Genomic DNA, 16,222 nt, shown 5'->3' on the forward strand with positions numbered 1-16,222 from the left:
CGAGTTAAAATTTTTCTCTTGCCTTTCAAATTCCTTACTTCGATCTTCGAACGTTGGGTTCGAAAAAAGTTTGAGGCAACTCTAACTAAAGTGCAATTTTCAAAACCATCGCTTCGAATGAACTGAAGCACGACAAGTTGCTGCCCATTTACATTTGAAGCACTTATATATATTTAATACAAAAACCATCAATTGAAAACAATGCAGGACTAATTTTCACGTAGCTCCAATGAGCCAAAAAGACGGGCAACAGTTCACCCTCTTATTTATATATTGTACACCGGCTTTGCTGCAGACGCACCAATTCGCGTTGTGGAGGACTCTATGGGAGACAGCCTAGCCCCATTTTATACAATAAAACTCTCCATGGTGGAGACTGTTCCTCAAAGGGGGGAGTATTCACTATATCAGTGCCCTCCCTATTCAGTACCCCAAACACCTAAACCGACATTACGAGCATACTTCACCATATAGCCATGTTTTGTTAATATGAACACGAGCTCACTTTCTTCAAAAAAATTGCCTATTATGCGAGTCGTCCATTATAATGCGACAAAAATTCATGTATTCACTCTGTTCATACTCAAAAGATTTTTCTATAAGCGGGGTAGCCATATTAAGAGACATGTCTGTCATACCTATATTTTTACCATATCAGTAAATGCCGACAACCCAAGAAACGCCTCGATTCTTTCTTCGACGTTCTTACCGGCCACTTCCGCAATCTTGCTCGGGACCTGCCACACTCCGTATTTCACGGTGACTGCACTGTACGTTAAAAGGCAAAGGAGGCTCAGTCGGTGCGCCGCAAAATTTCCGAACCCGTCTCGCCCAAAAACTTGGCAGTACAAAACGGCGCGCGGAAGGTCCCTCAGGTCTTTGCGGGCTGCATCTTGAGGGAGGCGGCGTTGAAGCCGTCCCCGGCGTGTCTGCCGACCAGGCGCAGCATGGCACGCTTCCTGGTGCCGGCCTCGGACGACTGCAGCTCGTACAGGGTGCACACGTTGAAGAGGAAGCCCTCGTGGAGGCACAGCGACGGGTCCGTGCGCACCGTGGCCTCCAGCAGGGACACCGAGTCGCCCAGGCGGCCCAGGTACAGCAGGCACACCGCCATGTTGTTCACGAACTGAGACGGGTGGAAAGAGCACGTGCCCGTCAGGTCGCGTCCCGTCCGAAACGGCAAGCCGTACACTGCTGGGTCTCCGTTTCAAACAGACAGTTTGGGTACGGTGCTTAAAACGAGTCTCCGACCGGCGTATTAATCATGTCCTCCAAAGTGGTCCCTCAGTTTCTGCCGGACGACGTCGTGAGAGCGTCAGCCGTCGCCTGCCGCGATCCCGGCGACGGTACGACAGCAGAAGTGGACGCACTTTCTTCTGTGGGTCGCCCTCCGACTTCACGGTCCGCGGAAGTTTAAAGACCGACGACCAGTTTGCGCTTTCCACTTTTCCCTCGCTTCCTCCTCTCCCCCTTCTACCCTGTCCACCGTTGCCTGTTTTCTCCTACCCTATGGTGAGAAGGATCTTCTGCCTTGCAAAATCTTGAGTCTGGTCGTCGGCCTTTAGGTGACCAGCAGCCGGGACGCCACGGCGACGCTTGTGTTCGCTCGTGCTTTTCTGCCGAAACTTCCACGGCCGATCGCTGGTGCCACGACGTTTGACGGCACCATGTGTCGTCAGACGTTGTACGTTGCCACTTTGGGACAGCTTTAGATGCATGGGCAGAGGGACGGTAAGCATGCCATTGAAAGACGCGTTACGGGCACCATGGTTTAACTGCACGGTTTGGGGTGGGCCTGATTAGGTTTCATTGTGCTATTAATGATTTCTGAATAGACGTATTGGATGATTTGTTAAAAGGCACTTGGCTGTTCGGATACCATACTTATTTGAAAATAGGTCGACCTTTTTGATGAACGGACCTACACGTCTACTTTCTCGCAGGATCCACCGACACCAATCCCTAAGACTTGCAAAAGGAGCCGGCAAACGGCCAAGCAGAGATAATGTTTGGAACGAAAATAAAAGTGTGATCCACATAGATCTCATTTCGGCATTCCGACGTTATCGGTGCTTCATCATTCGTCGGGCCTCTTCCATCAATCGCAATGATTGGCTCTTCTTGAGTGCTACAGAGAAATACACGTGCAGGCATTTTTCATAAAAGAGGCTGACCTATTGTTGAGTAAATGCGGTAAATAAAACGGGACTCGACCGGATTGTCTTGGCTTTGTTGTGGGCCTGAATGTGTTTGATGCGTCATCATCAATTAAGGCTAGTTCTTGAAAAGTTTGTCACCTGTATATAGGAAGGACATGAAAGTGCCTCCATGAACTGAACGGAACTACGTTCAGAGAAGCACTATATATACTCCATTTCACGATAACTTGGCGAAGTGTGCAGGCTACAGCTCCCGCGACTCAATGAGAGCGTCGGAGCGAGGCATGTAACATCACGTCATGGGAGCGTGTGTGTCACTCTGCCAAGGAACCAACTGTCGTCTGCTGGGCAAGAGTTGTCTGCTGTGAAACCAACCAACTTTGGATGAACGTCCACTGCCTCAACGTTGCTGTCTGCTGGAGTAGCGAGCTCTTCGGGAACAGTTCATGAGGCAACCATACACGCAATTTCCCCCCTGAGTCTGTGGTGGGTGCTAATGCCAGGGTGATGCCTTGAGCGAAAGCGGTCGATTACACGGCTGCAATCACCAATGGCCACCGCGCTACAAGAACAAAATCGAGAGCGGATACGGATGTGGCGTCACTTTTTGGTTTAGATATAACTGAAACTTAATACTTTGTCAGTGTTTATTCCTTATTTTTTATAGACCTCGATAAAGATGGAATCATGTGAGTTCAAGTGTTGTTAAAAGAAAATGAAACCTAGAACTACTTTTTGTTGCGGACGGTGCTGTTGCTGTGGCAAAAATGAGGCCTCCGTGGCCTTGACCATGGACTGTTATCACATAACTTGCTCTTATTGGGTCGCGAGGGCCGCAGCCTCCAGAGTTTTCCAAGTTATTGTGAAACAAAGTATAGAGAACAACGGACGAGATGCCAAAGATTGTTGTTTCGTCGTTGATTGCCATAATAGACTTAACTAAAAACTGAATTTCAGAAGGGAGTGGAGACATTTGATCCTTCTAGCTTGTGAATGTGCAAATCTAAACGAGAAAATATTTGCATATGAAATATTTAATGTCTGAAACATTCACTGAAGCAGTCTAACACAATGTATCTACAGATCAATTCTACTCTACATAATTCACAGAACTGTATTTTCTTTTTCTTCGAGACTGGATGAAAACTAGAAAAATAAAATGAACTTACTAGTGGGTTCTTGGGCTGAAGCTTGCTGGCCTCTTCATAGAAGTGGTAAGCGTCACTGTAGCTGTTCTGTGCCAGCGCCATCATGCCCCTGGTGTAAAAGTAACAACTCAGGTCACAGTGAGTTCACACACTGAAATGCCTCTTTGCAAAGTTGAAAACATTGCACCTACATTAGCTCAGTTAAGGTAGTTAGCTGATGCCCCAGTGGATCTTGCAGCCTTTCATTCCTGGCCAAATCCAAAATTGAAACTGTGGGCGTTGCGGCCCATCACAGCAAAAAACATGCGCTCAACACCCGGCGCGCAACGTATGCGCGAGCCACGCTCGGGCTCAAGCAGCCAGCAGTTGTGGGCCGGCTGCCGAAGTTAGAAGGTGTGCTTCCGATATCTGCCTCATTGGTCCTTGTCGCAGGTGAGCACTACGCACTGAACCCTACCTCCAAAACAATTTTTCTCACACTCAAAGTGGTTTAAAGTTGTGTTAAAAGAACAAGAAGAAAGAATTCCTTTGGCGAAGCTTGGTCGATTTCGATTTTCAATGAAGGTTTCGGTACAAAGGAAAAGTTGTTGTTGATTGCGGGCTTTATGGCGCAAAGCTACTATGGCCATACTGCGCCAAGCTTGTTTAGTTGGGACATTCTCAGGACTGTTTTATATGAATTATCGAAAAGAGGTTCATATGACAAGGTTAAAAGTCAGAGTTAAAATTACAACTCCAGTAGGAAGCCGGTTTTTCTTAAGTAATTTATGATACGATCAAATGGTACTATAGGAGTCTCGCCAATTAGCAGCGCTGGGTGAAAAGGAATCTGGTGGGAAAAAAACTCGGGGAAATGTGTACGTCGTTCTTGCTCAAGCCCTGGGCACAGCCACAATATGTGTAAAATTGTCAAACGCTCCCCATATTCATCACACAGGGGTGGGGCTTCCCCCCTGAGCAGATGTTTGTGGGTGAGGAAGGAATGTCCAATTCTAAGACGACACAAAAGAACTTCAAGGCGGCGGGTTTTGTGGGATGCACTCTCCCATATACCAAGAGCTGGTTTAATCCTGTGAAGTTTGTTTTCGCATTCCAGACTCCACTCCGATTGCCATAGCCGGAAAACTGATGATTTCACCAAGGGCTTCATGTCTTGAAATGGAATCTGTGAGGTGGTTGGCAGTAGGTGCTTAGAGCTCGTGGCCAATTCGTCTGCTCTTTCATTACCTAGGATCCCCACATGGCTAGGCACCCAGCAGAATTTTATGTCTCGGCCAAGCCGCAGACCACATTGTACCTTAGATCGGACAAGTTGTGCCAGTCTATTTTTACTTCCCTTTATTGAGCAAAGTGTGGTGAGCACACTTTGAGAGTCCACGAATAAAATAGATTTCATTGTCTTGCTGATGAGGATATATTCCAAGGCCATCAACACTGCATAGAGCTCTGCCGTGTAAATACTTGCACATTCCTTGAGACGCTGAACCTTACTGAATCCTTCAGAGTAAACTGCTGATCCTACAAAATGCGATGATTTAGCACCATCGGTATAAAATTGGGAGTAGTTATCATACTTCTTCTGCACCTCAAGAAATTCTTGTTGAATCACCACAGGGGAGACGTTATGTTTATTAAATCTAGTAAAATACCAATCACAAAAGACGGGCAACGTACTCCACGGAGCTTCATTTTCACCCTTCTGCAAAAGGTCGGTCTCGTCAAGGGTGAGGTCAAGAGATGTACAAATACCCTCAAGGCGAAGACTTAAAGGCGGTACAACCCTGGGCTTATGTTCGAAAAGACGAGCAAACCGAGAATGTTGCAAGGCACCATAAGTTGGGTGATTTGGATAGGACAAAATTCTGGAAGCATAAGTCACAGCAAGATAACGTCGTCTGTGCCTAAGTGACATCTGATTAGATTCAGCGTACAAGCTAGGAATGGGCGATGTGCGGAAGGCACCTGTAGCGAGCCTTAAACCGAGATGATGCACAGGATCCAACATTTTAAGTGCAGAAGGCCTCGCTGAGTCGTAAACTATAGCACCATAGTCCAGACGTGACCGGATAAGGGAGTTGTACAGGCGTAGCAGACATATTCTGTCGGATCCCCATGACTTGTGCGCTAAGACTTTAAGAATATTAGCTGATTTAAGGCACTTCTTCTTCAGGTTTTTCAGGTGGGAAACGAAGTTTAACTTTTTATCAAACGTTATGCCCAAAAATTTATGCTCCGTTTTTACACTAATAGGAACCCTGTTTAGTGTCAGTTCTGGATCTAGAAACAGCCCCCGACGCAGAGAAAATGGCACGCAGATAGTCTTCTCAGCTGAAAACTTAAACCCATTTTCGTCAGCCCACTTACTAATTCTGTTGATGGTAAGCTGCAGTTGCCGCTCACAGCTAGACAAATTACAAGAAGAGGCCGAGATGTGAATATCATCCACGTAGAGGGAGTATGAAACGGAAGGTGGAATTACCTTTGACAACGAGTTTATCTTTACGGCAAACAAGGAGACACTCAGTACACCTCCTTGCGGAACACCATTTTCCTGGACATACTGGTCGGATAGTGTGGTGCCGAGTCGAACTTGAAAGGAGCGACCTGTCAGAAAACTGCTTATACACCGCAACATGCGACCACGCACCCCAGAGGCATATAAATCATGAAGGATACCATAGCGCCATGTCGTATCATATGCTTTCTCCAGGTCGAAGAAAACAGAGACACAATGTTGCCTATTTATGAAAGCTTCACGTATTGTTGTTTCCAGGCGGACTATGTGGTCCAAAGTAGAGCGCCCTTCTCGAAAACCACATTGGTTATTAGCAAAGAAGTGGTTATGCTCCAAAATATAAATTAACCGCCTATTAATGAGGCGTTCAAAGGTTTTGCCAAGGCAACTCGTCAACGCGATTGGACGATAACTACGGGGGTCCGAAGGGTCCTTCCCAGCATTCAGCAAAGGAATTACATGCGCCTGTTTCCACATTTGAGGAAAGTAGCCTGCTTCCCACAGATAGTTAAAAAAATCTAGTAGTGTGTTGAGCGATTCTCGAGACAGTTGACGGAGCATTTCATAGTGGATTCCATCAGGGCCCGGAGCCGACCTCTTCTTGGAGCCCAGAGCCACCTCTAGTTCTTGCATTGTAAAAGGAGTGTTGTATGGCTCAGAGCTACAACCGGACATGGGTATACAGTGACATTCTGCATTTGCTTTAAAACATTTAAATTCCGTCCGATAATTTCGGGAGCTGGAAACATTCTCGAAGTGCTGTCCAAGCACATTAGCAACATCTTTCAGCGAGTTAGCAGGGGAGCTAAATAGAGGAACAACAAAGCAACGGTAATCCCCTTTGATTTTTTTGTACCTATCCCAAACTTCCTTCTCTGAGACAAAACTATTTAGGGAGGAAATATACCTGGTCCAGGACTTCCACTTAGCTTTTCTCATAGTCCATCGGGCCTTTGCTTTTAGTCTTTTAAATTCTATCTTATTTGAAGGAGTAGGGTACCTCCGAAAGGTGTCCCATGCCCTATGCTGCTTTTTCCTTGCGGTGGCACAGTCTTCATTCCACCAAGGCCTACACCTCTTGGGTAAATTTTCGGAGGTGCGAGGAATGGCGTCTTGGGCGGCACTTATGATTTGCTCCGTAACATACACTGTCGCTTCTTCAGGTGACAAATTTGCTAGAACTGACGGGTCAAGCACTGCATCAAGTTTAAAGAGTGCCCAGTCGGCTTTGTCCAGTTTCCACCTAGGGGTTCGTTTTAAAATATACGGCAGAGGAACGAGGCTTTCAATTACAACCGGGAAATGATCACTCCCAAAAGGGTTCTTTAAAACCTTCCAAGAAAAGCAGGGAAGTAATGAAGGTGATGAAATGGAGAGGTCGATGGATGTGAAGCAATTATGAGTGGAACTATAAAACGTTGGTTCTTTCTTATTTAAAAGACATACGTCTGAGGACAATAAAAATCTTTCTACAACAGTGCCACGAGAGTCAAGGCGCTTACTGCCCCACATGGGACTGTGAGCATTAAAATCACCACAAATTAAAAAAGGCGTTGGGAGTTGCTGAACCAATCCTTGAAGTTCATGAAGATGCAGTTGACGATGAGGTGGCAAATACAAGGACACAACCGTAATGAGACGATCAGCAAGAACACGTACCGCAACAGCTTCTAGTGATGTACGCAAAGGAACTTGCACACATGCTATGCCACTCCGTACAACAATGGCAACACCACCTGAAGAGTGGTCTGAATCCCGATCCTTTCTAAAAACGCGGTGACGATTAAAAACATTTGTATGGATGTTGTTAAGATATGTCTCCTGCAAGCACACAGCAATGGGCTGTAGCTCATCCAGAAAGAAATGAATGTCATCAATATTTTGCAGAAGACTTCCACAGTTCCACTGTATAAAACTATACGAGTTCATGTTAAAAACGGTTTAAAGTAACAACACAAGAAAAAAGGAAACCTGCCCTAAGTGCCCTGGGGCGGTTTGGGTGGGGTTACTCGCGGATTGAGCTTTTTCTGGGATGACTTTGTAATAAGCCTTGCGTCATCAGGTGGGACCGAACAAGGGGGAGGAGGTTCACCAAGTTCCATCCGCTCCTCCTCAGGCGGAACGGCTGAGGGAGCAGCTGGTACGGGCACCTCCTTACGTGTCGAGGCCTCTCCTAAAGCCTTAAAACGAAAACTACCCTCCTTCTTCTTGGGAGGGGTCCGAGTGACCAAGGCAGGCACATCGTTCGATGGCCCGTCCTTTAGAATGGAAGAGGCACTAGTGCCTTCTCCCTGAGGCTGGTGTTGCCGCCTCTCCTCTTGTCTCCCATCCATTGGCACAGAGGCATCTCTTGCCTCTGCACCATCTGGAGGCCCCTGTGGTTTCTTCGGTTCCAACGACAAACGGAGTCGTGGAGCGAATCTTTGTGAGGCAGGGGGAGGTGGTGGAATCACCAGGTCATTAGGACAGACCTGGATTCCTACCGAAGACTTTGATGGCACACCCCCTGCACGTGCCACCAAAGAGTAAGAACCCTTCTGCAGGAAGGAGAATCGCTTCCTGGCTTCGGGGAATGAGATGTTCTCTTTCACTTTGAGTGTTATAATTTCTTTTTCTTGTTTCCATTTTTTGCACGATCGGGAATAAGCAGGGTGAGGTTCACCACAGTTGATACAGCAAGGTGCATTAGAGCAATTCTCTGCAGGGTGATCATTTTTGCCACACTTGGCACATGTTGTCTTCCCACGGCAGCTCTGGGCGCTATGGCCATATCTCTGGCAATGAAAGCAACGCTGAGGGTTTGGCACATATGGCCGTACTCTACAGTTCAGATATCCGGCTTTCACCGATTCCGGAAGCGCCCTCAGCTCAAAAGTCAGAATGACATGCTTTGTCTTCACCTCTTGGCCGTCCCGTCGAAAAGAAATTCGTTTGGCAGCAATGACTCCTTGGTCACGAAGGCCATCGACAATTTCATCTTCGGGGGATTCTAACAGGTCATCTTCTGATATTACGCCTTTTATAGTGTTCAAAGTGCGGTGGGGTGATACAGTAACCCTGTAGTCAGACACCACGTTGAGTGCCAGCAGGTCTAAGCTTTGTTGAGCGGTTACAACTTCAACGAGGAGATCTCTAGATGGCATTTTTTTTGCTTTAAAATTTTTTCCGATTACAGATTCAAGAGTCTTAGAGACCAGGAACGGGGATAACTTGGATAAAGGTTTTTCCGTTTCGGAATGCATGACGAGAAATCGGGGAAACTTCTCCACGGGTGCAAATGCTTCTCTGACGTGTACTTCGGTCCGGACCCTTTTCAGGGCCCGATCAGGTTTTTGGTTTAGTTTAGAACCCATAAGAAATGGGAAGGCGTTCGGCATCTGTAGCGCACCACCCACCACGGAGCCCAACATGGGGATAGGTAATGCGCCATAGCAATAAGGGTTTTGCTGACGACATTACGCTATCAGTGCTACCAAGACACTATAACCTAGTGTGGGTCCAGACAAGAGGTCTATTGCCACCCAAGGTTAGCCCTCGCCGCCAAAGAGGGAAGAAAAAGGAGCAAGAGAAATGAGAAGGAAAAGAAGGAAACAGGACAGGTAAAAGTGAAAGATCGGAGGGGATAGTAGAAGAAAAGGCGACTAGACTGAATCATCCTGGCCGGGCCTTACCAGGACTCCCGTCTACGAGAAGCAGGGGCCGAAGTGGTGTATTGCCTCACCCGGGGGGCCCCGAAGGGTCCAAACCTACCCCGGGCTCGGCTCAACCACCAGGATGCCCTTTTCCTCGGACACGGGAAAGCCACGCACAGCCATACGTGGGCGGGCGAACCCGCATGGCTCGGGGTTCGTGGAGACGCCACTCTCCAAACACCTGCTCTCACAGGTGCCCCCTGCGGGGGTACAAAGGAAAAGGAAGAAGGCAAGCGTTACAATGTGCAAGTTTGATAAGACACTTGGCTATACAAAAATTGTTTCTTCAAATGGAATCCTTAAACCTCGCACCTGCGCAGGGAAGGCATTTGCAAAGTGTACACATTTCCCACAATGCCTCACAGAACTCTTGAAGTGAGTGATGATGAAAATACTTTATTTAGAAAGGGCTGGCTCTTAGGCCTAAAGGGGGAGTGGGGAGGTAGGAGGTATGGTTTATGTTTATGAACGAAGGGGGTGGGAAAATGGGGTGTGCGATGTTGAGAATGTTTGTGCCGAGATGAAGTCTTATTTGGCTGTTGAGGAAACTCCAGAATCTTACGCAGGGCTGGGGGCTGACTTTTCTAAATGCATGCCCACAAACCTGCCTTAACGATGTGTTTCTCCAAATGCACTGCAGCGCTTTGGGAAAGCGAACGCCGTGGCAGGGACCCGCTTCCCCGCAGTGCAACCGTGCCGCGTGGGGAAGCACCCTCATCGGAGCTAAAACACTTGATAGCCCGCGCTAAAATTTTTTTTAAATTGTAGACGAGAGCATCCAGAATTTTGTATAAACACTGCGAAGTGGTTCAAATCTTGAGTTAAATCTAAACCAATTCCTAAAGCTCACGTTTGGGAGTCTCAAGTATTTGCGTGTTAGTATTTGCATCACAGTTGGAGCGTGTGGAACTTTGTTTCTTCCCCCAGACTTACTTGTTGATGAGGACTTCCAGTCGCCCTTCCAGCCCCATGTTGTAGTAGAGCAGCTCAGCCTTATGAAAGTGGCTCTGTGCCATATCCACATCTCCCAGCTGCATTCCCAAGGATTGAACAGAGAAACACAAATAAGCACTCTGCCCCAACTATCCCTTTGGCACAAGGAGAACAGCATCACAACTGCCGTCCATTCCAAAGGAAGTCTTGCTGGGCGACGCTTGTTGCCACTGTCTGATTAAGGAGAAATTTTGGTTTTAAAATGGCAAAAAAGTTTAAATAAATATTTTTTTTAGAAAATCGCTGTTCTAGAGTTTGAATACATCTAAAAATCGTTTTGCAGAATATTATCACCATACACAACAGGATGTTCACCTTCTGTGAACATCCAATAGGAACATTCAAACTTCAAGTGTTTTTATTTTCTGTTCATACATGTTTTAATAGTGTCGATGCCTTACGGAAAGGCGCATTCTGAAGTTTGTCACGTTCACTTAACAATTTTGGCACTATCCTAATTAGGAAGGATGGAGTTAATTACTTTCTTAGTTAATGACCAAGTCTGTTTTCCATGCTGAGATTACAAATTTTCTTTTAGACTTGTCATATTCTCAGAAAAGATTTAAAATAGCATCGCCGCACAAGTGAAATCCTTGTGAACACAGTCCCCTTAAAATTTCTCATATTTTGCAAAAATGTTTAGCGGAACGACCTGTAACAGAGGACATTATTAAATCAAACCAATCTCCTGTAACTCAGATTCTTGTAAAGATATAGAAAATCTGATAGTATACTTGGAGCCTGCCAGACACATGGTGTATGAATATATTATGTAATAAATATCCTTCCGCAAATACACAAAAACCTAAAGACCATCATCCTCGCCTGAAAGCCAACATCAATGTCCACATTTACCAACCTTACGGAAGTTCCAAAATCCCAAGACTTAAAACATGCAGCCGCATCAGTCACTTGCCTGGAGGTATATCCTGCCGATGGCTGAGTACAGTTGTGCCTTCCGTCCGCTGTTCTTTTCCAGCAGGATCCTCGCCACTTTGATGGCCACTACGAAATCCTGCCAACCAATAGGAACAGTCACGTGACATACAGGCAAGCGAGCACATTTAGACAATATCAGAAAGTGAACCGCACTGCCGGCCATCGTATTCCTAAAGAATTTTAGGCCTGGAACTCCTCCCTGAACAATTATTAAGGGAATAGCTTAACAGGCTACCCCAACTGTTTTCATTAAGAATCAAGTGAGGTTTTGAAAATCCCACTGACAACTTATGAGGAAAACATGTAGTAAATTGTGCCTAGCAATGAGCACTCTTTTTAGACACGCTCCAAAGGTACCGTGATGTCATAGGTCGCTGGAAGCCACAATGCGCATCTTACTCATCTTTATCTGATATTGTGACAGTTCATCCTTGACACAACATAAAAGACTACTACTGTAGTTTCTAAGAGCAATCTGCAACACAATTTTCACCAAGCTGAAACTTGTGACGATGCAGCTAAAACTAACTGGACTCTCTTATGGCAGAAACACCACAAAACCCAACTTTTGGTTCCAGAGCCATTTTTCAACTAGCACTCAAGCATGTCTGCATCACTTGAAAAAAAAAAAAAAATTTTTAGGCTATTAAGCTAAAAGACAACACACTTTTGGAGAGCTCTACCACAAGAACAGACACTTGTAGTTGTATACTGGTCCTAGAGCCACCCTGCTTCAATGCAGGGAAGACATATCCCCCATGCCATGGCGCACACTTAATATAGGCCCCTCTATATATAAAGTATACCATTAAGTGCCCTGACCTACTTACTATGAAGCTGGGAAAGCCAAGAAAAAAAATCTTTGCTAAATGTTTAGCTTGCATACTATGGCTCTGCCCGGTTGATCCTACGGTTCCCCGCGGGCTCGAAATGATGGAGTGAGTGCAGACTTGCCTTCTGACTCAGGACACAGTTGAGGATGGCGAAGTACACGCGGCACTCTCGGTCCTCCCAAAGCTTCATTGAGGCTACAGAGGAGACCAATGAAGTATTGGTGTAGATGATTAAAACACAGGAACCAATTCAATAAAATAGGTGAAATGCCATACATGTGGAAAACTTTGTAGTGTTGTGCGAATATTCAAATTTTCTAATAGTAGTTTCGAATAATAGGCTATTCGATATTCGCTTCAGGGTGAACTGCGACATTCATACTTTTCGAAGTGTTGATTACGGCGGGTTAGCTCCGTTGAGTGCGCTTCTCATCGAGCCTGTGCACCTGTGCACTGCAGGGAAGCAATACCCGCAGAGCTCGTGGGCTCCGTGGGTATCTTCCCCGCAGTGAACAGGTGATCGGTGAGAAGTGCACTCAATGGGGCTAACCCGCCACGATTATGCAAGTTATGTTAGGCAGCGATGTCTTGACGGGTCCGCATTCATCACTCATGCTTTTTTTGGTCTGATATGAAATCGAACAGAAAGAATATTAGCATACAGCAAGCAGGTCTATAAACCCATTCATTAGAATAGCTGCAATAAATCTGTTGTTTACATGCCACAGTTCATATAGTTATATTAAAATTAACTGAGCTTAAAAGTGGAGAAGTGGAAGGTAAAGAACAACCTCTAAAAGTTCAGCTGAATTTTCCTTTAGGAAGAAAGGCTTTGCTACATACTATTCAGTTCATTTCAACGTAAAAACACATTTTTCCAGCCCTTTATTGAGAACACAACTGCCTTCCCTTCCCTCTTTTTAAACAATCAGGAAGTAATGTCAACCGAAGCATGCCAAACTCAAGTCATAGAAAACGTCTCCCCTAGACATCTATGCTAACATATTTTTAGGTGTAATCACAGAGAACCCTAAATTGTATATCCTATGACACTGACATCTCTACTACTAAAATCTAACCCCTGGTTAGCTCAGTTGGTAGAATGCTCCAGTAGAAATGGAGAGGTCCCGGGTTCGATCCCCAGACAAGGCGAATTTTTTCGGTCGCACACCAGTCACCTAGCTGTGTTGGAGATTTGTGTTTGTCCTTTGTCCCTGTTGTTCCCCTTCTCCAGGGTTTATTTTCGTCAAGGAAAGGCAGTTGTGTTCTCAAGGAAGAACTCTGGAAAAATGTGCTTTTACATTGAAATGAACTGAATAGCATGCAGCAAAACCTTTCTCTCTGCCCCCCCCCCCCCCCCCCTACCCTTTTGCTCTAAAGTCTTTTTTCCCTACAAGGCTTAAGGCAAGTAACATGCAATATTGTAAAAACCTCAGTTAAGAAATATAAACAGTGCATGCGGCATTCCGCCAACGAGAGTATAAGGGCGACGTTTCCCGAGCTCTCATTTTAGAAACTCAAATAAGTGAAAGTTTAAAAATAGCAAACTCTCAGTGCAACATCACAATGGAATTTAGTGCCTACTAAATAGATGGTTTTAAACCAAGAGTAACCGAGCGCTCCCCACCACATTCCTGGTTTCCTGTTCCTCAAAGACAGTAGGAGACGTAGATCCCCAATTCCCCATACATATTCCCATAGGATGGATGTATGGTAGGGTCTAACCCTTTGCATCGGGTGGTAGCTTGCACCATCTAACATACAATGCGTGCACACAGCTTGTGATAATTAGGCAAGTTTCTCCAGCTGCCAGGCTGTCCGGGCACATTTGAGAGACCTTCCTCACCTTGCCTGACATGCTCGCTCATGTCAAGAAGGCTGCCGCCCTCCGTGACTCCGTTTGTCAGGTTTGCCAGAATCTGAAATATTGTCATTTTTGCTACAGCTTTCTCGGTCCACAATGCCAGATGTCTGAGAACCGCGTTTTTCTCAGCGCAAGAATAAACCATGCATTGCCGGACACTTAGTCACCGTCTGAATGTAGCGCTGGCTGTTGGGATCAGAGACCAAAGTTTCAGAACTTAACATCATATGATTAAAAAGGTACAACCAATTTTTTTACATTTTCGTTGAGAAAATGGTGGTCAGCAAAGCCTACAAATAGTACATGAAGACGAATGGCACTCGATACCAAGACCAGACTCAATTTTCTCAGTTAAAATTTCCAAAAATCATTTACACCTTTTGAATCAGATACCATTGACTTCCGAAAATTTGCCGTCTGGTCTCAATTGTAAGTACTACTAGGTTTGAATGGAGATTGAGCATTCAGCAATGCGTAATTTATTTTTGCGATAAAAAATATGTGATTTTCTTTTCTCCCAAACATCTGGTACTACCAGAAAAAATTAGGCAAAAAAAGCTAAAATGTCAGGCCATACCTTTGCACATAGATATAATTCACATACAAAACGAACCGAACAGAAAAATAGATTTCTCTCTTACAAGAAGAAGAGAACTTTCTCAAAGCAGACACTCAGTCTCTATTCAGACGATGTTCCGAAGCTAATTTCCTTTCTATCTCAAACTGTTAGCATTAGTATATAGTTGGGAAGAGCATGAGCTTTCCGTGGCACTCAGTCTATTGATGAGGCATAAAAGACACCCACAATTTTAGTTTCTCTTTGAAAAGCTTCATTATACATGAGGACCCCAAAAGTAAGGTTTACTGAGACGGCACTGTAGAACTTAGACTCAAAGACAAAACTGCAATGACTACAACAGGGCCCACATTGCACCAGGGTTGGGCAGAAATACTCAAAAATGTATTTGGAAATACAAATACTGGGATGCATTAAAATAGTAGCTAAAATACTGATACGAAAATATATCTGTAAAGATGCATCGCGATACGTATCGGAAATACATTTTAAATAGAGGCAAAAAGTATTTGGAAATACAAATACAGGAATATAATTTAGCAAGGGCAGAGATACAAATAGAGATACTGATACTGCAATACATTTTTCAAATTTGTTTGAGACGCCAACTGAGATGAAGCTTGAAGTGAAAGTTTTTGATCTCGAAATTACTTTCCCGTAGGCTTGGCACTTTGCCTTGAAGGTAGTGGTTTCGGACGACGAGGAGTCCTCAATGGGCTCAAAAAAAAATGTTCCATCAAGGACTGACCACGGTCCCTTTTCTGACATCCAGTCTGTCTGACGAGGCATGCGAAAAGGCTTCGACCTCTGAATAAATTCTATGTCACCCTAAATCCCATCAAAACGTCAGCACGCACCTGTCCAATAAGGACGCCCCTACCACCATTGATCGTATGACGTCGCGGTAGAATGAACAGGTATTCTTTATCTGTAGGTTTGGCCTGGAACATGAAACTTTACCACGAAGCTGTATGAAATGACAATACGGACTTTCGTTGTGGTTACCTCGTTGAAGATCGCGCAGGCCGTGTCATTTGGAATTTTTGAGAATAGTGGACCACCTGAAGCATCCTGGGAACACACATCTTGTCTTCTGTTACGGTTGAAAAAAACAATACGGTGGCATCCCTGTAGTGAAGGTCCTTCCTGCCGACCCTCCGCCACCGACGCATGGATTGCAGTCCTCAAGTTCTCAAGCCTTGCATCATCCAAACAGAGACCTCGTGGAATGCCACCTGATATTGCCGGTACAGGTGCGAGCTCTCCAAGACACACCGCGCTTGAGACGAGTCGCAGGTGTATAAGTCTGGGTCGGCACCGCGAGGCCACGGATGGCCTCCTTCCTGGGTTTCGGATCACGAGAGCAGCGGGTCACGTTCACATTGACTGATGACGTACCCTTGAGCCGTGCAATATTACGGGCACAGCCGCAGGCGCATTCGTATAAGTGTTGATCTTCATTGCGTGAGTCATCCTGCTATTTCAAGTCAACCACCGCCAGG

General features: G+C 45.5%; 1 protein-coding gene across 1 annotated transcript in view; it reads right to left on the reverse strand.

Annotated features, from left to right (window-relative positions):
* Positions 1-147: 147 nt before the first annotated feature.
* LOC120840260 (trafficking protein particle complex subunit 12) overlaps positions 148-16,222 on the reverse strand; it is a 34,280-nt gene continuing 18,205 nt past the window's right edge. Inside the window, exons 9-14 of the mRNA XM_042286666.1 lie at positions 14,126-14,198; positions 12,401-12,474; positions 11,424-11,522; positions 10,448-10,545; positions 3,329-3,416; positions 148-1,126 (exon numbers count right to left, since the gene is read on the reverse strand). Coding sequence (XP_042142600.1) covers positions 872-1,126; positions 3,329-3,416; positions 10,448-10,545; positions 11,424-11,522; positions 12,401-12,474; positions 14,126-14,198 — 687 coding nt within the window. The 3' untranslated portion in view covers positions 148-871. The remainder of the gene's footprint in view (positions 1,127-3,328; positions 3,417-10,447; positions 10,546-11,423; positions 11,523-12,400; positions 12,475-14,125; positions 14,199-16,222) is intronic.

This window comes from Ixodes scapularis, unplaced genomic scaffold (assembly GCF_016920785.2).
Source record: "Ixodes scapularis isolate PalLabHiFi unplaced genomic scaffold, ASM1692078v2 PGA_scaffold8__174_contigs__length_109621045, whole genome shotgun sequence".
NCBI classification, from domain to species: Eukaryota; Metazoa; Arthropoda; class Arachnida; order Ixodida; family Ixodidae; genus Ixodes; species Ixodes scapularis.